The 24,650-nt window shown below is 40.4% G+C and overlaps 1 protein-coding gene across 1 annotated transcript in view; it reads left to right on the top strand.

The window, feature by feature from the left end:
• Nucleotides 1–24,650, top strand: part of PDE1C (phosphodiesterase 1C, calmodulin-dependent 70kDa) — a gene marked incomplete at its 3' end in the record, with an annotated part of 292,309 nt that overhangs the window by 235,504 nt on the left and 32,155 nt on the right. Inside the window, exons 4-8 of the mRNA XM_009998092.1 lie at nucleotides 9,037–9,150; nucleotides 9,992–10,174; nucleotides 12,085–12,151; nucleotides 17,442–17,558; nucleotides 18,888–19,028. Coding sequence (XP_009996394.1) covers nucleotides 9,037–9,150; nucleotides 9,992–10,174; nucleotides 12,085–12,151; nucleotides 17,442–17,558; nucleotides 18,888–19,028 — 622 coding nt within the window. The remainder of the gene's footprint in view (nucleotides 1–9,036; nucleotides 9,151–9,991; nucleotides 10,175–12,084; nucleotides 12,152–17,441; nucleotides 17,559–18,887; nucleotides 19,029–24,650) is intronic.

Here is a 24,650-nt window from a genome sequence, read left to right as displayed (position 1 = left end):
CTGCTGAAACTTGACACTGCACGTGGGCTGTGATCTGCACTTGCCTAACTATCCTGTGAGTTCCTAAAAGCTGCTCTGAAATGTAATTCATTTTAGGAACTGGAAAGAATGACTTAATTTCTGCTCATGGATATTTAAATGATAACAGATGGGGGCGAACTAAGGTTACAATGAAATATTTTGAAAATATATGTTTAACTTCTCCCTAATCTCTGTAATGACCGTTAAGTAAAGAGGCAGCATGGAGGTCTGACATTAAAATCTGCACAAAGCAGTCTGCTAGCATCATTTGGGAGAACAACCTTGTTCAAAGACCCAGAAATGTGATAATTGTGGTTTAAAAGAAAAAATTCCATCTATATAAAACAAAGGGGAATGTGTCATTGGATGCATCAACTCTAAACCGACAGTGTGTGTTAGTTGCCTCAAATGCAAGCTTAGATGGTTTGTTTCAGGTACGTAAAGATGCAAATGAGAAAATTTTGGATTTGTGGCTGACATGTTATAACTGAGGTCACTTTGTATAAAAGGTGCCAGTGATTTGAAAAGGCTTAATTCTGAGAGACTTCATTTGCTGTCTTTGGATCTCATTCATCAAATTCAGTGATCCTGTGGTTTTCCCAAAATCTAATCCACGCTAGTATTCCAAAAAGTAGTCTGCCGAAAGGAAAGCTTACTTTGGGAAACACCATTTAGAAGATGGCTAATTGTGAAAACAAAATATAGCAAACTTTCTTTGTTTCCCGCATCTGAAATTTACCCTCGTTCATCTCTCAATTTATTCAGTAGGAAGAGGCATCTCACCTCGTCCTAGGTGTCTGAAACCATGGTGACTGCCTAAGCTTAACTTTTAGATCATTTCTGGCATTAGTGGGGGAAGAAAGGTGTGTAGAAAAGGCAGACCACCCTTTCCTGAGGAATTATGTGACAGGCACCTTTTGGAAGTGATTAATCCTGGCTATCTATCTCCATCAGCTTCCATGAGCATCTGTGTGTCTTGATCTCTATCAAAGTATCAAAGGTTACTGCTAAGTGAGGTGGTTGACTTGAATGTAAAATGACCCATGACCACAACTTCCAATGACCTCATCACCAAAGTCTCTGGCATCAAAATTTTGCCCACATTCAGGCTTTTTACTGCTTGTATTTTTTGTTTCGGTTCTCAAAGTTCAGAACCCAGGAATGAGGAGGGTGTTTGCACATCAGAAGACAATAACCCCTTTAGAACTTTTCAGTAGCATGAGGTGGAGACCAGGGTAATTCAAAGGACTTGGTGCTGACTAATTGCTTAGGCTGTTGTTTTACTGAAAATCATCCAGTAAGCCAAAGTTTGCTGATGTTTTGGCACAGGACTTCCCTTCCTGTAACAGGCATGAAAGAATTTATGTCAGTGAAGTGGAAATATAAACTATGTATGATTTCACTTATAGTTGGCTGATGGGATCAAAAGCTTATTTGACTTAAGGTCAGTTGAAACAAGCCATTTCCCATCCTGCCAAGGCCACTGAACTTTTATCATTGTTGCATTTTCATGCTCCTAATAATGCAAAATTTTTTGGTTACTTCAGTAATACTCAATGATCCTAAAGGTCTTTTCCAACCAGAATGATTCTGTTCTTTTTTTTTTTTTTTTTTAATTATTCAAAGGAAGACGGATATTTCAGGAAACATGAGGAAGGCAAAACAATTACTTGGGAAATTGCCTGTAATTTCTTCTGATGAAAAATGCCAGCATAGCAGCGCTCTGTACTTCAATGATTGCTCCATGCAAACAATTTTTTTATTTTGTTCTTCTGGATGTTGTCACTTGCATTTTTCTATACAAAAGCAGTGACAGTAAATAATTATCTAGTCTAATACAAACCCATTGAGTTTGTTATGCTATTTTTGGTTATGTTTTTGAGGATTACTGCTGGAGCTAGCTTTCTAGGCTGGGTCTTTTCCTCAGTGGTTCACACACGCTGTATACGCTGAGCCTGAGACTAAGATGTGGCAGATGGTGGGATGAATCATACCTGCTGACTGCTGTGAAAAGGCACAGTGAACTCCGGGGTTACTTTCTGTGTGTGCTGTACCCCTCCCACCAATCCACCATTTGAGTGGAGCATCAAAAGATCTGCTGTATAAACAGTGAAGGCATCCATCCTGACTGGAACTACTGCACATGTGCATTATGCTGCATAACGGCATGCTGTCTGCTCTGGGTACTTTTTGAGCAGTGTTAAATATCCTGTGCATTTGCTTTGCAGTTTCTTTACACCCTAGCAGGTAGTCAGATACCCTCCTGGGGCATGTGACAGACCTTCTAAGTGTTCACAGCTTGGCTGGTCTGCACATGCTCTCTAACTCTGATATGTCCTCAGATTATCAGATGTATTGAGCTTGTGCAATATAGTGAGGTAGCTGTTGCAAATCTATTTCTGTGTAGCAATTTTTGTGTAGAAATATAGTTGACTGCACAGTAAACATCTGTTTCTCAAACTTATTACTGAATTCCCTACCAGTCATTAAAGTGGTTTTCCAGAAAGGGGTAAGGAATGTAATGTAGATCAGAAGGCAGGATTTTGTCTTTCAGTTCTGCAGATGCTTGTCCAGCCTACAGAGCCGACCCTTGGTCTTTTTCTCTGTAAACTGAAGCTGGCATTTATGCAATCAGGTCTACCTCTGATCATTACTTTGTTATTTTCTAAAGCTTGGGGTTACATTTATGTATTTATTTTGATTTATTGTTTTTTAATCAATTTGAGCTGGCTGTTAAAAGAATGTTATCACAAAGAGCTGTCTTTGGAATAATTATCTTGGGTTTTCATTATATAAGGGTAATTTGACTAACAAAAGCCATATAAACACAGACTAACAGCAGAAGGTTCCTCTTATTCATGCCCCCAGAGTCAGAGTGATGATTTGCTGAAGCTGAAAGTGTTCCTCATCAGTGGCTAATTGTAATGGCATTATTTTTGTCTGTAGAAGACTCATGGAGGACCTTAGTGTAACTGGGATCAATCTCATCGCCCTCCAGATTTTGCTTGGGAGCCTCTGTGATGAACAGGATCATGAATAGAGTCTCCCATAGTGAAGTAAATACTGACGATATTTTCAGAAAAGCTATCTGTATCTAAGCATTAATCATGGCAATAATATTAGAAATGGTTTCTTGTATAAATGTAGCAGCTTGCATTCTTTATCATTATCCAACTACAACATATTTTACAAGTATCACCACTTCCATTGAAAGCTGGTGACAGTTGAGACTGAAGAAAATAACTGAACAGCACAAAGTTAATTCACAAGCATAAGAGACACTGAGAGAGCAAACCTGATTTGTTACAGAATGTGTTACAGGATCCTTTATGTTTACAGGGAACTGTCAGAATGTTTGGTCATGGAGTGCAGTGCCAGAATTACACTGAATGCAATGGGTTATTGTATGCTTAAGGAAACTTAAATTTTCATTTTGAAAGTTTATTCCAAAGATTTGGAAACTTAAGGAACAGCACAAACGGAATCTCTGCTGGGATAGAAAGCCAACATTCAATATATGAAACCTGATGTTTTATTGCTACATACACTGATTTTTGTCAGGCATCCATGAAATTTTTTTCTCTGTACAGAATTTCCTAGTACCATATGTGCTTGGTACATGAGTAAAACCTGGTACATGAGTAAAACTCTCACAAAAGAATTGAGAAGGGACTTCCTCATTTATAGCTATAGCTGCAGAGTGATTTAGTGTTATGAAAATGTTTTCTCTATTTGTGTGTACAAACAACATACGCCTATGACAGGAAGTTAAGAATGACGCCTCTTTTCTGGGGTTATTACAGCAGGAAGCCAAGTAACTCATGTTAGCTTGCTGTGTGACAGTGAGAGCAGGACACGTTTGAATGGTCCTCAGACCTCTTGAAGTTTTCAGAACATTTTCATATTTTGCAGAGTGATAAATCAAAAGGCTTTTTTTTTTTTTAATCTGGTGAGGACCACATCTGCCTTCTGCTCCTCCTCCTCAGATGGGAGACAGGAAACTTTGAATAATTTCTTCCAATTTATATCTGTAGCAAACTATTGAACTCACAACCAAGGCAAATAATCCACTCATGAGGATTTTCTGGTCTAGGGTACTCCCACCGAGCTATTCTTCAGGATTGACCTGTCAAAGATGAGTCCCCAAGTCAATCAACAAGGATCTTCCATTTCAGTGTATTAAAAGGAACCAAGTAGAAAACACTTCAGCTCAGGCTTCTGCTCTCTAGTGAGGGCCTTCACTATGTGGACAGGGCTTAGTTGGATAAGAAATTCCACTGCAGGCTTTCTTAATGAAACTTGTATCAGACTTAGTGAGGCTTGTGAATAGCTTTTGGTCTCAAAGAATTGGTGACACTTGATGAAAGAACATTGTCTCAAGAGAGTGCTTAACCAGCTCTAGCAGTGCTGTGTTCAATAGCTTGTCCTCTTTTCCCAGCTATAATAAAAAATCTCTCAGCTTTCTGCAAACCTCCCCTGTCAGGTAGTAGGCTGTCATGGTTGAAACAACACATTAATCAGCTTCTGTTGTCACTATCAAACTGCTTAGCCATAAATATCGAGAATAAACAAGGATAAATATTCCATCCTTGGTAATACTTAATGACATTAATTGTTTATTTTTTTTTAATTAGTATTTTTTAAAATGTGCATTCAAAATATTTTTTTCCTCAGCCAGCCCAATGATATGAAAATGTTTCTCAGGGTAAAAGATTGAGTCGTGCTCTTGAAAACATATGGTGAGTCACAGTCATAAAGATGTGAAAATAAATGTAGATACTAGCCATGCAGCTTTGCAGACTTTACACTGGGTGAAGGAACTTGCCCCAAGTATTCAGACAACCTGTGTGCTTTGCATGTTAATTGAAGCTGACTGGTATTCAGACTGCAGTGATGTTAATCTTCTCTGCAATAATATGTAATGCTGTTTTTTAAAAAAGTTAACAGCATAAAATCAAGCCCTCTAGCTAAGGAGATAAATATTTGTACAAAGATACTGTTTTATTTATAACAGAGAGGAGAATGCTTGAGGCAGTTACTAAGAAATTTTACATTTCAAGAACATGCTGAAAACAGCTTCCCTTTTCCCTTTGACTCAGTTTGGATCTAGAGAGGCTTTGGGTCTTTGAGCTGTGTAATTTTCATGGACTTAGTTCAATTGCCCAGTTTCTAGTAATTTGTTTTCTATCTCTCTGAATCTTATGCTAGCTGGTACTTAAGGGAAACAGCAAAATGAGCAGGAGCAGGGCTGTGGAACAGCATACACTTTGGATAATCTGTCACCTTCACTGAGGACTCAACCCGCCTGCTTTACATGTATTGCTCTGCTGAATTCAGTGGGATTATTTGCAGATACTCTCAGGAGGTTTTATGGTGGGTGCACACAGATATTTTCCTTGAAAGGCCAGTGCAGGAGGCTGTATTCTGAAATTGGCTCTTCCCCAAGATTTTACACCTACTTGAGCTCTCTGTGGGATCAGAGAAAGTTAAAATGCATAGTATTGCTGAAGACCAGGCTTTTCCTTTGGACAATTAATGGATTATTCCAAGGACTAAAATGTGAAATAAATGACTAGAACAAAGGCTCTCAGATTTTTCAATAATATTTGGCACATGTTCACAGAGAATTTGCAGACTGGAGGAATAGCTTCCCTTGGAAATCTCATTAAGAAAGGCATTAGCTGTATCATAATATAATTAAAAAACTAGATTTAGAGCTAATATTGTGTGACTAACCAGTTCTTTGTAACTGTTGTGCTGATGGCTGTGATCAGAGAAACTTTCAGCTGACCTCCAGCCTCGCTCACTTGTGCCATGTGCCATATGTGGTCTTAAGACTGCTTAATATTAAAATGGTTAATATCTCTCTTCTGCTCTGGGATCTCCTTCTGTGCAGGAACTATCTGCTTCTCCTACAACTAGCTCCATGGGCTTCAATGGAACTAGGGCCAATAGATCTGGGCAAATTTTTAGTTCTGAACTTGAAAGAAAAGGAAAAGAAAAAAAAGTATGTAAACGTAGGTTTGGATCAGTCTATAATGAACTTTTTGAAACAGAACAAAACAAATCATGTTTTGTTTGAAAAAAAAAAAGTCTTGTTCATACAAAACAGTTACAGTAAAAGCCAAGTAAGTGATGAACTGGATTCCTTGAATTGATTATGAGAATTACTTCGCTATGTTTCTTTTATTCAGTAGCCTGACAGGCTCAGCATTTTCCTGGGAAACAGCACATATGACTGAACCCTACTCATTTGTGGCAGTGACTAGTCTATGGGGTAAAGATAGGAAGTCAGCATCTTGCCCTCTGCTTCCATTGCTTTAATAAAAGCTCTGAAAAATAAAACACGTCAAAAGTTCGTGGTAATTTTTTTATACCAGTTAAAATGATTCAGTGAATTTTATTGAATTCTGGAATCACTTCAGCCACCCTGAAACAGAATTTTTCAGCTAATAAATTTTCCTGGATGCCCTTCAGTGAGACAGGCTGGCCTTAACTTTATGATTGCATTTAGGATTATTTAAAAAATGTAGAGATACACAGAATGCATTAAAGACAAACTATCTCTGGTCTCATTAGTAAAGGTAGCTGGCAGCAGCTGCTGTGACTCAATGAATGAGAAATAGTTGTAGATAATGGATGGTAAGACAAAGACAATGCAATATTTTTTTTTAATTTATTTTTTTTCACCAGAGCAGCAGATGGTGTGACAAGGTTTTCTTAAAACAACTGTACTTCTGTTTTTCCAAATGATTGATGCACACAGTACTCTGCATAATCTTCTTTGATGATGAATGTTGGTGCCACTGTTACTCACTGTGCTATTATTGAACATGAATTTTGAATGACTTGTGGCATAGAGCTGTTGAGTACTTAAATCAAGGAAATAAAAGTCAGGAAAAGCCAAATATAATGTTCCTCCTGCAGTATTGACTCCTCTGGCTATTGTACAAAAAATGTTTCTGGTAACTAGTGAAGAGGTCAGAACTCTGGACTACCCATACACAGGACGAAGGAAGGGAAGGAATATAAACCAATACTTACTGATTGGACGTGAAAGGTGTTTTGTTTATTTTTTATCTTCTTCCCTCTTTCCCCTCTTGTACTGGCAAGAAAAGCTGGGAATAGGTAGGATGGACCAATGGTTTGGCTCTAGGGTGGAGTTGAATTAATTTTCCATGTGTGCTGCCTGAGGCTGGAAGCACCTTTCCTAGTGCTGCTCATCAAACACAATGTGTTGTTGCTTACACCTAGTGATGCAGTTACAGAGAAAGGGGTATGGGAGCAAGGAGCCATGTTTCTTTTTCCATGGGGCTCAAGTTGCTCCATGGATTCCCTGAGCATGGGATCCTGAGCTGGAGGAAAACTTGCTGGCATAGTTGAATGCTCTTCACCTGGCTTACAAAGATGAGAAGAGTTGTGTTCAGTGTATTTGTACATCACTCACCTTCCCACCTCAGTTCTCACATCAGGAACGAAGTATTAAACAATACATTTGTTTTTTGACTTGCAACAAATGGATGAGTTAATTGTCCTGCAGATGGAGGGTCCACCTCTTGCTCAAGATTATTGTAAAGCTAAATATGTAGCCTTGTGTCAGAAGTACCACTGTCAGCAGGAGTGGCATTTATGTGGCCTAGCCAGAGGAATGACTGATATTTTTTGTTGTTGTTCTCCACAGCCTCACTATGTATGTGGAGAAAGGAAGGGGAAGGAAACCCGTCTGGAAAGAGCTGTTGGTGCAGCGCACACAGGCAGACTGACTGCTCCTCACCTCTGTCATGAAATGCAGTCCCATGGAGGGCTGATTTCTCCTAAAAGCACAGACATTACAGGGGCATTGTGCTAGCAAGGGATAGCAGATACTCACTTTGAGAACTTTTTGCACATCTACCGTAGGAGGTTGGGCTCCCACTACAGTGAGAGCAGGCACCTCTGTTGGGCTCTAGCTCTGAATTACCTTGTGGAAAAGGTGCTTTTTCTCCATGGAGTATAGAGAAAGTTGAGAATGAGTAATCTCCTAAATAGAAGACAAATTGTTGATGACATGACTATTCCTCTACATTTTTGCATCTTGAACAAGACAAATTAACAACCTACACTGTTAAGTGTATTTGAATGGTTTTTTTTAAACTGCAGTTTAACAAGGACTAAGACATTCACAAAAATATTTAACATGTTGAGTTTTTTATCCCATTGTCCTTTGACAGGAATGATAATTTTCTTCTTCTAATTGTAAGCATGTGTATTCTTGGATTGTTTAAAATATTTAGATTTTACTCTTTACTTCTGTATTTTCTTCTCTTTCTTCTCTTTTCTGTTGTTCTAATTTGCCACAGAAAGTAGAGTGAAGGAGATGAAAAGATTAAGGAAAATTCCATAAATATATATAAATTGTCTTTGACACAGAAGACATTCTCTTCACAAATTTTTGTTTACAGAAAGTCTGTTTCCCCCTCCACAATAATTAGAGACTGATAAAAAAAACCTTCCATGAGTTTCATTTAATATAGACGTAATAGTCTAAGGGTGACTTCTTGATCTAATGAAAATCACAGCATTTCCTAACCTCATATAGCATTTCTGCAGTAGTATTTCTAAGTATACTCTAATACAATTTTCCATATGTGTACACCAATCATCATAAATCTCTGACATTGTTCAACAGATACTACTCAAGATGTTACTTAATTTCTTATGACTGGAGTGAAATTGCCCTCTCTTAGTTCCTGTGTTAAATTCCAGGTGTTTTCTATTTCAACTTATTTCAGTATGAGTAGGGGGACACACATAATTTGCTGACTTATTTGAGCCTAAACATGACATGGTATTTGCTTCCATCATTGTTACTGACCTTTGAAAAGTGATTTTTGTCGATTTCTTGTAGACTTCCAGAAGTTTTTACCTGCCAATCATGAGTCTTAGGTCTCATGCTGGATCCAGTTTTGAAGAGATGCTCACTCTCAATCCTATTTCCCTTTGTACTGATCAGATTTCTCTTTGCCTTTTCTCTAGATTGCGGTCTCTGGTAAAGCAGTTAGAGAGAGGGGAAGCTTCAGTTGTAGACCTAAAGAAGAATTTAGAATATGCTGCGACTGTTCTTGAGTCAGTATACATTGATGAAACCAGGTGAGTTAACTACAGACATCAGCACTTTTCCTACATCTAGTACCAATGACACAAAATTACACTTCCGTTGGGAAGGTTGTTTTAGCCAAGAGTTATTACTCACAGACAATATACATTTAATCATTATATTCTGTGTAGAGCAGATCTTCTGTCCTTGGTCTAAAAGATTCTTGAATTTTCCTGGGGCAGGGAAGAAGATCAAAAGCAGTAATAAATTTAACATATATTCTCTTGGATACTTGATTTCAGAATAATTGTGTCCCACTTTTTTTTAAAGTTTCTCAATTCCTACTCCTCTGTTCCTTTCAAGTAGTGTTAACTATTTTCGCTTGTATCAAGTCTTTGAAAAGATTTTTTCTCGAGGTCATGATAGAGGTGGAGTGGTAAGGCATTGCAGAGGAGTTCCCCTCTCTGTTATATGGCATTTTCCCAGTGCTAAAAGCACTTGCAGAGGCACCACAGATGACCAGAACGGGAAAGAAGGTGGTATGACACTAACTTGGAAGCTAGACATGACTGTAAATTCACCCTGAAGGGCGTAAAGTTCAGGAATATTGACATACTGAAGAGAAGTTGGTGGATGATTATGTCGTTATGCCTCAGGAGGCTGATAATTCTTGTTTTTTGACCTAGTAATGAGTTTAAAAATCTGACATTTAACTATACAAGAGAATAAACAATCTGATGAAGACTTATACAGTTGGGTTCCATTAGAAGTGACAAACAAAAGACGTTTAACAAGTGTTTGAATTAGAATATGTGTGAATCTCCTTTTTTGTGAATAATATTTCAATGCTCTCCAGGGGAGTCTGTTTACCCATCTTTTTCCTCCCACTTCTAGGCGTTTACTGGACACAGAAGATGAGCTCAGTGACATCCAGTCCGACTCTGTGCCCTCAGAGGTCCGGGACTGGTTGGCTTCTACCTTCACACGGCAAATGGGGATGATGCTCAAAAGGACAGAGGAAAAACCCCGGTTCAGGAGTATCGTCCATGCAGTACAAGCTGGGATATTTGTGGAAAGGTAAAGGATCATGGAATTACTCCAGTCCAGGTACTGCTGATTTCACCTGTAGTATGTGATGACTCAATGACAGGAGATGAAGGAGAGTACTTAGGCCAGAAGAATTTGGAGAACTCTGAGATTACCTCTATTCAATGAAGAATACTTTAATATGCTTTTAATGATGTTTCTACATAGATCTGGATAGTATCTCAAAACCTGGGATTAATAGACTGCAACCTGAAACAGCACACACCGATCTATTCTTAACATAATACAGATGTAGTAGCACAGTTGGAATGATTTTGACAGAGACTGTGCACCTCTGTATTGCCCTTGGTGAACAGTGACAGCTTTTAAAATTCAGACAGACCAGACCAAGCCCTCCCTTGCTTCTGTTTACCTCTATGCTCTAGCACTTCTTATGATGGACTCCTAAGAAACAAGAAGATCCTGTATTACTGGAATGAGCTATACACCAAAACTGATGTGAAAACTTGGGAGCTCAGAGAGGATTTTAAAAAAACCATTGAGTCCTCTCAGCCCTCTCTGTTTTGATTTGCATCAGAACCTACTGCTAAAACCAGTTTTATTTTCTGTACTCTGTAAAATATATAGTAATTTCAAGTTGGACTCACTTCCAATCTTACTGAGTAACAACTCTTTGCTGACATCCTTCCTTCAACCTTTGAGGGCTGGTGAATGTGAAACTGTCAGCAGACTTTAGGCAGCGTGAAAGGCAGCAGGTTCAAGGTCCCTACAGCAAAACTCAAGTCAGGAATGGAAGAGAAGAGCATCTTTCACAGCTCATCAGAATCACAGTGACAGTCTATCAGCCCTTCGTTCAGGAAGTTGGGTGTATCAGGCAGTGGACCACATGCCACACAGACACAGAGAAACCTCCTCTGACATGTCTGATCTGAATCCCTGTGGCCCAAAGGAGGAAGTGTTTAGATATGATATGGCATCAGAGGAGAGCTGTGGCTCTCCTGAGCTAAGGGAGAGGGACTCTGCCTGAATTGTCCCTTAAGGGAAGGTTATGGAGCTTCTGACAGGAGAGAGGAGGGGAATAATGAATTTTGTAGTTTGGGTAATGGGTGATTTCCAAAGGGGGCTGACCCTTTTCTGGTCAGAGTGCAGAACAGGACAAAGGAAAACAGAATTAAAGGAAGACTTCACACATAATCAGTTCAGATGGGAAAAGAGAACTTTCCATCATCTCCTTTTACTCCTACATTGCTTAAGTGCAAAAAAGACTGACCTGCAGAAAGGTGTTTTAGCTATGACAAGTATTTCTGCATTCACCAAGCCTGTTAAACACAGTGTGGTCTGAAAACATGTTTAAAATCTGGTACATACTTCAGTGCTTTGTTGCAGGTGTTGATTATTGCCTTATTCTTTCTCTCTCCCTCAAACACACACACACACACACACGTCAAACACCCAGAAGTATTTATATCTTTAAAAGAAAAGAGAGAGAGAAGTAACAGCTGTACCAAACTGGAACTGATTCATTACATGCAACCAATGATTTCAGAATTAGCTTCCATGTAGACCAGCAAGAACTACAGGAACTGAAAGGCCATTATGGTCATCTGCAGTGGAAAATGGGGATAATCTTGTTTCCCTGAGTGTTGCCTTTCCCTTTGATGAAGACTTCATATTGGCAGTTTCTATGTCTTGCCATGTAGCCAAGCTATGATATACTAGAGGGTGTGTAGTCCCAAGTTAGGCTATACAGTAAGAATGGTCTAGAGAATATTGTGCAAATTAGAAACAAAAAGGAAGAAAAATCCCAAATTGCGGTTAGGATTTCCTGAGCTAAATAAGGTCTCCTGTAATGGTCTGTTATCTCATGGTTTTTGTTTGTTTGATTGGTTTGTTTTGTTTAATTCTATTTACATATTGCCTTGTCTATTTTATCTTGATAGGATGTACAGACGGACTTCAAATATGGTTGGTTTGAGCTACCCACCAGCTGTCATTGGAGTGCTAAAGGTAATCCTAATAAAAGGTGTGGGGGGTGATGTCTGTACAAAGCATCAAGGTAACACGTTGATATATTACTTGGTAAGGGGTTCTTAGTACTTTCCCTTTCCTTCTCTCTGGCATTTAATTTAGTTCATCTACATGAATAATTTACTGGCCTAAAAAATATCCTTTCAGGAAAAGAAAGAATAGAGTTCAAGGGGCTGTGGCCATTTTCAGGTTGTGAAGGTTGCAGTTCTGTTCTAGATGATGGTGGTTTAACTGAGGACTTAGTAACAGGCTGGAATCAATCACAACCTCCCACAGGGAAGAAAGAAAACACAGATGGGGAAAGGTGGAGAAAGAAAAGGATCAGTTGCCATGAGAGAAGGGAATTTCCTACATTGTTCAGCTTCATGTCTTCAAGGTGACAATCAGTTTAGGAAAAATGGCCCTTTTATGAGTTTTGGAGGCTTCAGAGGAAAACTGATTAGTCAGAAGTAGTCTGAAAAAAAGGTTTCTATCCATGGGGCAATTGCAAGGTAAGAATCTTAGGCAGGAACTATCAAGACTACAAACAGAAGTTAGCGACTGACTGCCTACAAATCAGCTTTGCAGATTACATGTTGCATGTGCTTCAACCATGCCATACAATGGTGAAAAAAGGTGATACAGTGGGGCAATGCAGAGGGACATTATTTGTAAAGCTCAGAAAGCAATCCTGCTCTTCTCCACAGTGGAAAGACCTACAGTTTGGGTAGTGAATGCTTTTTGGTTTGGGTAGTACAACTCATTAAAAGATGTGGAGGAATTGCAGAAGGCCCGTTGAATGAAAGAATGATCAAACATGTCTTTCATGTACAGGATCAAAGCAGCTGTCAACACTTTTTTCCACCTGCATGTTGACAAGTGTTTGCTTCACTCCTACAGATGAGATCTAAAGTCTTTGTTCTTTTAGAACCACACCAAATAGAAAGCTATGAGGTAACATATGAAGAGGTACCTCAGCAGTAACAAGGCAATCCAAGACCTATCAGCTACTCTCAACTTACAGAATCCCTCTCCTCTTTCTATGTTTTTAAATTATTAAGGGTCATAAAGAGAACTGATTATGCTAGAGTAATTTACAACACATCAGTAACAACAAAAGCCAATTTTCCTCAGAATGAAATAATGCCTGCTTGACCACTGTGCATTCTAGGATGTATTTTTTTCCAAAACTATTTTGAGAAGTTGTCTTTGCCTGAACAGCCTTGAGGTTGGTAGTGGGTGTTGCAGAAATGAGAGATAGTAATTTTGAAGAAGTCTTCTGTCTTTGAAATAATACTTAATGTTAAAATTCTAAGTCCTATCTCTTTAATGAGCGATGGTACACATTGTTGCTTGCATAAATCCAGTAAAGCCAAGTAAAAAAACCCTACAACTACTCAACTGCTTGGGTGTGCTCTGTAAAATGAGCTGATGGTTTAAGCGTACAGAAGGGTGTAGGATTGTACCATACACATCTCTTAAGCTTTTGGATTGTCATAATCAACATTCCCTTCAGAGTCATCCTCTGAGGACAAGGACTGAGGTGATGTGGAGTCAAAAATAGCTTATTTTTCAACTTTGTGCTCTCCTTTTTGCTGCCATGGTCAATACATGGTCTGCACTGAGTAACCCAAAGCTGTGGAATCAACTTGGCAAAATGAGGTTGTTTTTAATAAAGCAATACTGCAGCTTCTGCAAAAAAATGCAGATGGAGTGTAGCAGTGCAATTCCTAAGTGTATAATCTCTTTCACTTTTTCAGTGGATGAGAAGTTAATTTTTAAAATCAATTGCACAGCATTGCTCTGTATCTATTTATTGGACATTGATTTTTCTGCTGCAGTAGCTTTCTAACTTTCTGCATGACATGGGTGTGATGATGTAAAACTTTTTGCCACAAAAAGGTCAATTAGCCTTGTATCTCATTTGAGTAGTTGCCATACATACCATTCATATAGACATGTTTGAATAAATATATTAATTTCTCCACTGAACTGTGGTGATCTGCTGTCAGCAGTGTAGCACAGAACTTCACATTAACTATCTGCTTAGGTAATTACCTGCTTTCTAAGTTAATTTTTCAGTGTTTTCTGATGCTCTTGCTGTCACAGGAGTATTTTATGTGCTAGCTAACATACAGGTGATGAACAAAGATCATGCAGTCATTTACAATGTCTGCAGTATAGACTTCTGTTTGTAATAGCAAACAGGGTAACATATGTGACTGCATCTGCTTTTTGGCTTATTAAACAAACCAAGTCTCTAAGCTTAAGGACAGACTGAAAAGCTAAAAGAATTAACATTAGGAAGAGGTGGTGTTTCACTTCATCTCTAGGTTCCCCCAAGCAGTGAAGCAATGGCTGAGTGTTACAGACACAGAACTGTGAAATAAGACATATTCATCTATGAGTAGTTATACCATAGTGGGTATATGTGGCATTAGAGCAGTTTATGACCATTCAGCTGAGGCTACAGGGCCAGTGACCTGGAGATACGTGTAGCACAAGGTTTCCCAAGCCTTGCTTCACAAGGTTTCCCAAGCCTTGCTTCACCTGCTCTCCTTAGGGAGAAGAAACAGGTTTTCCTCCTCCATCACAAGACAACCAGGAAGGTCTGCCTCACTTTAGATCTCTCCCCAGTATAGACATCACTTCTCTGCTCACTTTTTTTTTTTTTGTTTTACATCATAAAACCCACTAATTTTCGAAGTGTAACTGGTGTTGCTGCAAGCTTCTAAACCATCTGTGGCACTTTCATGCTTCTGTTAAGAGGATTTTTCCTGCTAGTCATTCAGGGGAAAATGTTACTTTCATTATTGTGAATAGCAAAACTTCTGTTGACAAGAGCAAGGATTTATCTCATAGTAAAACCTAAGTAGTTCTACTGTGAAACTTCTTGTCAATGTGGTTAACCATTGTTTCACGAAAGAGAGCAATTCGGATGTATTAATCTGCAGTGTCACAATTTGGTAAATTTTATCTGCAGAAAGGGCACAACATTAACCACACGAAAAATATATCAAGGAACAAATCCCTTATGTTTCTACAAGATAAGATTGCCTTAGAGTGAATTGAATTTCAGCACAGTTGAGACATTATTTTCAATGCCATAGGATCCAAAAGTAAATTATTATGTATATGCAGGTCTTAAAATAATTGGCTTCTTTGACTAAGTGATTAAAAAAAATACTAATAAACCTGGAAAATACTTTAAATAGACTGTGTGCTTTGCAAATTATTTTTCTTGCCCATTTTCTAAATTTGTTTAAGGACTTCAAAATATGTTTTGAAGGTGGAACTTTTCCCTCTCTTGGTTGTTTTTTCTCTCCAGTGCCTACTGAAAGTGTTGAAAGGCTACAATTTATTATTGCTTTACTGTGACTTGAGCCACAAATCATCTCTGGAGAAGCTTAACCCTGTTTTAAGTGTGTGGATTCCACACAGCTTGTAAAATCAACTGCTTGGGAAGCAGGTGATTTACTAGGGTAGGTGAAAGGAGAGCTGAATTTTCAGCATTGTTGATATTCACTCAGCAATTAGCCTCTCCATGGACTGTACTTCCACAAGTAGCACACTCAGCTCTGTGTAATCAACAGTATGCAAGTAGCAAGGTTGTCAGGATTAGCTTGTAGTTATGCTGATGTATGGGTGACCAACCACAAGGAGCTTGAAGATCACTGTCCTTTGCATTTGACTTGGAGTCAGGTACTTACCTGGTACATGACCATGATAACAAACAAAAAAGTGGTTTGGGCTTTAAGAGCTCAGTAGATTATTTTAATTTAGCATTTTTCGTATTGCTAAAAAGGATGGCAGATATTTAGATGGACTCTAATCCAGAACAGTACTCAACAGTGTATCTAGCCAACCCCTATTTCTTGCACTGGGAGGAGCTGTGCACATGCATGTGTGAAATATAGTCTTCTTTCTGTCTTGGTGAAAGCTCCACAACAAAATGGGAGGTAACTTGCAAGAGACTTTGAAAGTGAAGGTAAACTTTGGTGTACAGATGGCAGTCTTTAATACATAGTTTAAGTAGAGTCATTTGGATAAATCCCTGTGGGAAGTACATCAAAGTTCTCAGCAGGCAAGTGAGACTGAGAGCTGATCCTGTGCAGCTGCATGGTTGATTTGTGTATCATTCTTCTAGCTAGAATGCCTTCTACACCTTTCCTCTTTGTTGCTAGGAGGAGGGGAGGAGGTTCACAGGGTTTCAGGAACATCCAATTCTGAGATCAAGGAGCTTGGTCTTTCTAGATAATGAGTGCTCTCAGCTCCCACGGCCCTCCCTGAGAGTTGAGATTTGAACTCAACCTTGTGTGAGAAATTTTATACCTCATACCTCAGCTTTATGAGCTGGGAAATGAACATTTCCTCCTTGGTCTCTTGACTGACCCCCCAGCAGCTTTAATATATCATTTACAGCTGACTGGAACTTTCTCAACTGGAATTAGTTATAAAGGTTGTTTTCATATAGCATTTAATCACATTACTGTGATTTTCTCCTGCTCTGTAGATTTCTGAAAGCTCCCATGGACTTGCTTATTTTTTAAATAATAGGCAAAATCAGGGTCATGCTGTCTTTGGTCAATTTCAGCTGCAATAATCACAATTCAGGATTAATATTAAAATCAGAAGTAACTGAGTTGCTCTTTGGGTCTAGCAAGGTACTTCTTCCAGTTAGTTGTTACTTTGGTCGATTGAAAAGTAAGTGGTAAAAATGTGACCCCAAGTGCCTGTACGTTTTTTACTGCAAAAAACGTATCATCTTGTTCTTTTTAAGCACAAGTGAAATATTGGAATGCTTTGCTCACAACACAAAATAACAAGAACTCTTTAGGGACAGCAAAATCTAGAAGTTTTAATATCATTAAGAAGCATACCTATGTTATTCCTGTTTCCTTCAAAGTTAATATTATATTTCATAGACATGGCACCTAGGTAGGGGGCAGAGAAGGGTAAAATCAGCCACAATAGAGCCATCCCAGTGTTTCAGGTGCTAAACAAACCAGGTTTCTTATCCTTTTAGATTCGGCCTTTGCTGATTAAATTCTGCTGTGGAGAATTGCCATGTTAGACAAGCAGTGTATGTGTTTATAATGAAAGATATAAAATATTGATGAGTATATTAGACTCTGTGTTGGTTAAATGGAATTGAAGAAGTAACAGAAAAAAAGTTATACAGTTACATCACCACTGTAATTCTCCATTTGTAAATGTAAAGTGATACAAATTGAACTACCATTGTGAAGGGGATGACCGTATTAACTGCCTTTTCTACCCACTCTTGCAGAATGTAGACAAGTGGTCCTTTGATGTATTTGCACTAAACGATGCCAGTGGGGATCACGCACTTAAGTTCATTTTCTATGAACTTCTCACACGCTATGATCTGATCAACCGTTTCAAGGTCAGTAGTTAAAACATGGGTCTCTTCTTCTGTCTTGGGTTTTGTTGAACTTCGCCCTTATCCTGCTTTTTTGCATTCAAAATGCAATTTTAGAGCTTTTTAAAGTTTTCACGGACACTGCGCCATGAAATAAGTGGGAGTCCAAACAGGTGAAACACTTGAACAGGTAGCCCAGAAAGGTGATAGGTGCCCCATCCCTGGAAACAATCAATTTCAAGTTGGACTGGACTGTGAGCAACCTGATCAAGCTGAAGATGTCCCTGCTCCCCGCAGGGGAGTTGGACTAGATGACCTTTAAAGGTCCCTTTCAGGCCAAACTATTCTACGATTGTTACAGAGGTTTGCAGATACAACTGTTAGTATATTTTCCTCCAACTTTAAACAGGCTTAAATTTGGATGGCAGAAACATTGCTCTTCAGATCTTGAGTAACATTCCCAAATTCCTTGCTGCCCCTTCCTCCATTGGTATTCCACTCCTTGGGGGTCCCCACTTGCTTTGACTGGAAAAGGTTTACAGGTCTCTGTCTCCTGTACTTACTCAGGAGGTGCCTGCACCCGATCAGAAATGTTTGAAGAAGGTTACTGGTCAGAACTGCATCCTCCTCTCAAATGTCCCCAAGAGGAGAACTACAGTCCTCCTCTAACTATGGAAATAGGATAGTTTTAAGTATTTTACATTTGAGCAGATGAAACTGGAGAACCCAGGTTGCATATGTTGCAGCTAACACCACCTTCACAGTCTCCTCTCTAGAAATTCCCTGAAGAACATTTTCTCGAGCGTGCACTGTTCTACTCATGGAGTCAGAAATACATAGGAAACCCATAGGATGGGCAGGCTGTATTTTGCCATGAAAAACCAGAGGTCTGATAAATTATACTTCTCTTTGTAGAGTATCTCAGACTCGCTGTATGATGTGTTTCATTAGAAAATCTTGAATATGAATAGTAAAGCAGAGATATATACCAGTTAGTTGTGAGGGGAACAGAGAAACGCTTGTGGCCTAATTAGAAACATTTCTCTAGGGGCAACCAGTCAAGCATTTTCTGTTACTTTTCATACTGCATGTGTCTTCCAGATGGCATTTCATAGTATGCTTACTTACTTGTGTGTGTTTATGTGTGGGAATGATTCATCCATAATGTAATTAGGGATGGGAAAGCCAGTTTAAGGAAGTAACCTTGATTCACTTTCTCTCGAGTGCCTGTTTCAGATTTTTTATCATGTTACTTACTTGTGAATTACAGACTGCTCTTTGGGACCTCTCTCCTCCAAATGCTAGCCATTAAAGGTGATTATTTTGTTTTAAATTCTGTGCTGCTTTCCTTAGATCCCCATTTCTGCCCTGGTGTCCTTCGTGGAAGCTCTGGAGGTTGGCTACAGTAAACACAAAAATCCTTATCACAACCTAATGCATGCTGCAGATGTGACACAGACGGTCCATTACCTCCTTTTCAAGACAGGCGTAGTGGTAAGTACAGGAGTTGGCATCCTGAATACATAATGAGATTACAACAGTTTTGGCTCATTAAGGAGATTATGATTATCCACAGTAGAACCCATTTGCGCTGTAGACAAACTTCATTTGATATGGCTGTACTAATGAAAGCAGAGATTTAGGATTATTTAGGAATATAGGTGAAGATATGAATAACTCCTTTAACAGTGAGCTAAAAGAGGATGAAAGAGAAGCCCAAGCTCAGTTTTCCACTCTGTCATGGATCTCCTGGGTGATTCTGCCACGTGACACTTGTTGAAATTCATTTCACCTAATGTGGAGCAGCAAAATGTCTGAGCTTTCATCTTACTTAAGAGAGCCAAGCAGTACCCCTGAAGGACAAGTCATCCTACTTACCTGAGGATGACAAGAGCCATGTTCTGGAGATGCTGATCTCCATCCAGTTTCTGCAGCAAAACCAGCTGACCTGGTTTACAGAGAAACCTACAGGCAGCTGAATTCTGGCAATAGTGACAGGAATGGATAGAAGGCTTACACAAAGATGCTTTGCACACACTATGTTTCCACAGTGGTTGTCAAGATAAACAACAGAAATATGTTTGAAGATGGACTAGAGAAATTGAAGGCAGATATTCCAGAGTCAGCCACTGCAGTTTGGGTTCAGCTGGCGGCTCAGAAAATTGTTGACCCACTCAGTGGGCAGAATAAATGGTAGGGAAGACTTACTGTGTACAGGATGCACCTTGTATCTCATTCTCTTAATCTTCTTACACCTGGTTACTTCTGGAGACAGAAATGAGAAAAAAAAAATGCTTTCAGTCTGATCCTGTGTTTCCTACTCTTTTCCACTTACTGTTCTCCTCACTTTTCCCCAGCATCTTTTTTGCTCTTGGCCCTTTTATGGGCAGAAGCGTAGAGGCAAAGGTACTAGTGAAAGGAAGGTTCATCTGTTCAACATTTTGTGTGGTTCTTTCATTGCACCATGGCCATTCACTGGTTGCTCTCTTTGTGACTGGAACCGGAATACATGCAGTTCTACTGTAGTGTGCTTCATTTTGCTGAGATCCTTTCACTAACAAGTGTGCAGGAGCAGCCAGGGACTTCCAGTTCCAGGGACTCTTTGCAGTGCAAAACACACATGTGAACACAGATCAGCAGAGACTGAGGCTCTTACTGCAGCTTATGCCTGCTTGAACATTCCCTGATCATTCCAAACTCTGTAACTGGGAACTGTTGAAGAAAATTATGAGAGAAACCCATGATTGCATGTGACTTGGCCCAACCAAATTCTAATAGTGTTTTTGGTGCCATGAATTCCTTATATAAATATATATGTATAAAAACACCATAAAGGTTGGCAGTCAACATCATTCATCATAATTCTTCTGTCTGCCAGTGTACATCAGTGATGCCTTTCTCCATGCAGCTCAGTGAAAAACCTGAAGAAGTGCTTCTGCCAACGTGTAGTGTGTGATGGAACAGGGAACAGAGAGGTGCAAGCTAACAAGGCATAGAATACCTTCTGCTAGGTCTTTTAGGCCAGTTTCAACAACTGTAGAGCTATTTATGCTTGTGTGCATATGGTTCTGCCTTTCTGCAGTCCCTTGATTGCTACAGTAATGTTATTTTCAATTCAGAGGTCAGACTTGGATGCTCTTCTCTGAGGAGTAACATACACCATTGTCTCCTGTAAACATGTCCTGAGTCTTCTCTGTTGAATCACACTTGTGAATTGCAATGTTTACTAAAGATGTATCTGGAATGCGTCAGGCCCTGTCTGTCTCAAGACCTAATCTAGTGTGCCCAATTCATAGAATCATGGAATTGTAGAATCATAGGATGGCTAGAGTTGCAAGTGACCTTAAATATCTTTTAGTTCCAACGCCCCTGCATGGGCAGGGACACCTCCTGCTAGATCAGGTTGCTCAAAGTGCCTTCCAACCTCACCTTGAACACTTCTAGGGATGGGGCTTCCACAACTTTCCTTGGCAACCTGTTGAAGTGTCTCACCACCCTCAGACTAATGAACTTCCTCCTGATGTCTAGCTTAAATCTCCCCTCTTCTAGGTTTGATCCATTACCTCTTGTCCTTTAACTACAAGCTCTTGAAAAAGGTTCCCCCCCCAACTTTCCTGTAGGCCCCCTTCAGGTACTGGAAGGCTGCTATGGGGTCCTCTGGGAGCCTTCTCTTCTCCAGGCTGAACAGCCCCAACTCTCTTAGTCTGTCTTCATAGGAGAGGTGCTCCAGCCCTCAGGTAATCTTTGTGGCCCTGCTCAATCTTCCAATTGAAGTTGTGTCAGTTGCTCCCAGTGGTGTCTGAAGCAAATAGGAGTTAGGTCAAATTTGTAACCAATACAAATGCATACTCAAGATCTCCCATGAGATCACTGCTGCTCTTAGTGCCATTAGTTAACGAAAATGGACTGAAGGCTCTAGTCAGTAAGAATAATGCAATGTTGAGAATGCCAATTGCATTTTAAGGTGAACAAATGGATCCCCTTTTTCTCCTCAAACCACTGAAGAAGGGCAGTTTTCACTTGGGGCTATTCTGCTCTGAAATGTGCCTGGATGGAAACAGCTGCCCAAGTGCCACAGCCCTCCTGGCTGTGTATGTTCAGAACTGCCTTTTCCCACCTTGCTGCTTCTTGATCTGTTTGTAATTTAGCAGCAACTCATCTGTGAATGAATGAGTGCTATTTCATTGCAGCCCGTGTTGCCACAGGGCTGATTGAGGTTTCATATTCTGTATGTGAGCACAATAAAGCTCAGCAAGTGTTAAAAAAGACAGAACTGGAAGGACAAGAAAACACATGAGTAAGCGATGGAATGATTTGGGTGTTCTTTTTCTCTAAGAGGGAGAGGGATGATGCAGCAGATAAAAAGGAAAACAAAACAAACAACCCCAAAGTAAACTCCCATAAACCAAACAAAAAATCTCCAATGTTTTTACTTCTGTACAAAATAAACTCAACAGAAATTCCATGAGCTGCTCCAAGACTGTCAGTTTAGCATGTTCCTTGGTTTGCTGCAAGCCCTGAGCGCCAGTAACCCATGCTGGATCCCCACCAATCCACTCCATTGCTCCACACAGGAACAAAGCAAATGGTGCTTTTGATTAGAAACCAAAGTGTATTAAGATAGTTGACACCGTGGCCTGTTCCCTACTGACTGTGGAGTTGAAGACCTTAAAGCCAGAGGAGCTTAGGAGCTCACAGTGATATTTTTTTTCTGTAGAACCAATTTTCTCAGCAAAGTTCCACTACCATGTTTTATTCCTACCACTAAGATGAAGCTTTTTTCTTCTGTGTGGGAAGAAAAAAAGATCTGTGGGAATCCGCTGGAGCCCCAGGAGCCAACCCAGTCTCTGGAGGGCTCCCATGGTCCCCAGCAAGCTTCAATGATCTCTGATGTTCTCCACTGATCTCTGATGGTCACTGGTGGATTCCAGTGGGCTCCAAGGCCCTTCCTGGTGCTGTGACACGGCTGGTAGAAGGTGATCACCCCTCTCCTCTTCCACAGGGTTCGGGGCAGAGAACATTACTCCCATCATGAGGGATGGGATATGGGATGAGAAAGCAGGGCTTATTAGTCTTGACAGGTGGGGGATCTTCTTGATGAGCCTGCTGGTTGTTGGTGTGGCTTGACCACTGAGGGCTGGCATTGGCTTCAGAAGTAGTGCCACTTGCTGGGAGCCAGTGGTTTGGAGGGTCCCTGAGAGCCTCCAGCAGCCCTGTAGCACTTTGGGCCCCATGCTGTTGCAGGCACCCTGGTTGTGATGGTGCAGTGCTCCACCGACGCTGCTGGAGTTGGGTCCAATTCCGTGGACTTTTCCTGTTCTGCAGGTGGATCCAGCTACGTGGGCTTCTCACCATTTTGTGGTAGGTTGACCATCATGAACTGGACATTACTGCTGGTGTGAGCCCAGCCACCACTGGCCCACCATCTCTGCTGCTGCTCTCATCAACTAGCTTCTGTTTTCTGGGACATGGAGGCAGCCTCAGTGGTTCCAATGACCACTTATTGCACTTTCCACTCAGTGTGGACACTTGCCTTCTCTCGGGTCTTCTCTACCTTGGTACTTGGTGTCAGGATCTGGATCTGCTTGGAGGTGAGCTGTGGACCAGTGCAGGGTGCCTGCTGGCTACTGGATGGTTGGTGAGGTCACCACCTGAAGTTGCTGGAGTTGGACAGTGGCCCATTCTAGGGTGCCATTGGCTTGCCAGAGAGAGAGGCTGCCTTGTGCCAAGCCTGGAGTCCCCTCTAAAGGACAGTGGCTAGTGTCCAAGAGGACTGAGGAGTCTCTGTTACCCTCCAGCTGCTCAGTTCCCTGCAAGTGGCATCATCTCTCCACCCAAACAGGTGCAGAAAGGGACAGAGAGAAGGAGGGCCTGGAGTCCTCCAGGCTGCTGTGCAGGGCTGTCCATCTTAGGGCCACCAGCTAGTTCTCTCCCCAGCTACCAAAGAGGTGGCTGAAGTTGAAGCCAGACCTGTGGTGACATTGCACAAAAAATAGCTGCAGATCAGTCATGACTCTAGACAAGCATGCAAGAGAAACTGGATCTTGGCCATGAGCTCTTCAGGGGAGAGCTTAGGGTGAAGGGTATGGAGGTGCTTCCTCCTCATGAGTTGATTCCTATAGACCTCAGACAAGACAAAAGTTATTGAGACCACAGCATCAGTTAAGGTTAAAGACAGGTGTTTTTCTTTCCTCTACAGTGGCTAAATGCCAAACAGAAATCTTGCTGACTGTTGTTGAAAGAAGGAAAACTAAGCTGGCTATAAAGGTGTTTCTGGTGAGGGCTTGATGTGCCTGTGCTGCTGGTGACAGCAGATCCCACCATGTCCCTTCTCCCCTCATTGTTCCAGTCCTCTGCTTTCATGGTTTGTACAGGTATAGAAAACAATACCAACTTTTAAACTATCCACTAGTGTCATGGTGGAAGATGTAATCTCTGTTCTTGAAGAGTATCTCTATTTAGCACATACTTTGTTGTTGAGGCTGCTGTGAGGACACCATCTTTAGAGGACTGTTTGTCTTCTCTTTGGATTATAAGTTTATGAGCTTTTAGGTGACAGAAAGAGATGATGCAGGTGGCAGGCACTGTTATTTCATATAATGAAACGCATTCTGGATGATATTTGGAATAAAGGAAGTTCACCCAATACCCTAAGTACTGTTAAGTCAGTGTTCTTTATTCATGGCACTGGGGACACAGGGGACAGCTCCTCCAAAAATGTCTGCACCTTGCAGGGTAAGGTGAGAGATGTATATACAACTGATATTTAGTTATGTGTAATATTTCTAAGAAACAGTTTCCATATTCATTAGTTTCCTGAGAAATCATTTACACATGTGTCCACCCATTATCACACGCGTGTTAAGTCCATTAGGGTCTCTTGGGGGTCGTTTACTTCATCCTTGAGTCTTCCTCACTGGAATCTTTGGCCGAGTTCTGTCTCCCATTTATCTCTGCTGACTCCACATTAGCCTTGGTTACAGTAGCATCTGAGACACAGATGTTTCATTGGCCTGATTTGGTAGGCAAGTTATCTTTATTGGAAAATGTTCTGATATGACCGTGTTTGTGAATACTCAGCCTGTTATGACTGTGACTCTCTGGAGGAGATTAACT

This window comes from Chaetura pelagica, unplaced genomic scaffold (assembly GCF_000747805.2).
Source record: "Chaetura pelagica isolate M959 unplaced genomic scaffold, ChaPel_1.0 scaffold485, whole genome shotgun sequence".
Lineage (NCBI taxonomy): Eukaryota > Metazoa > Chordata > Aves > Apodiformes > Apodidae > Chaetura > Chaetura pelagica.
The sequence above is the reverse complement of the archived record's forward strand: the minus strand, read 5'-3'. Positions and strand labels throughout refer to the sequence as shown.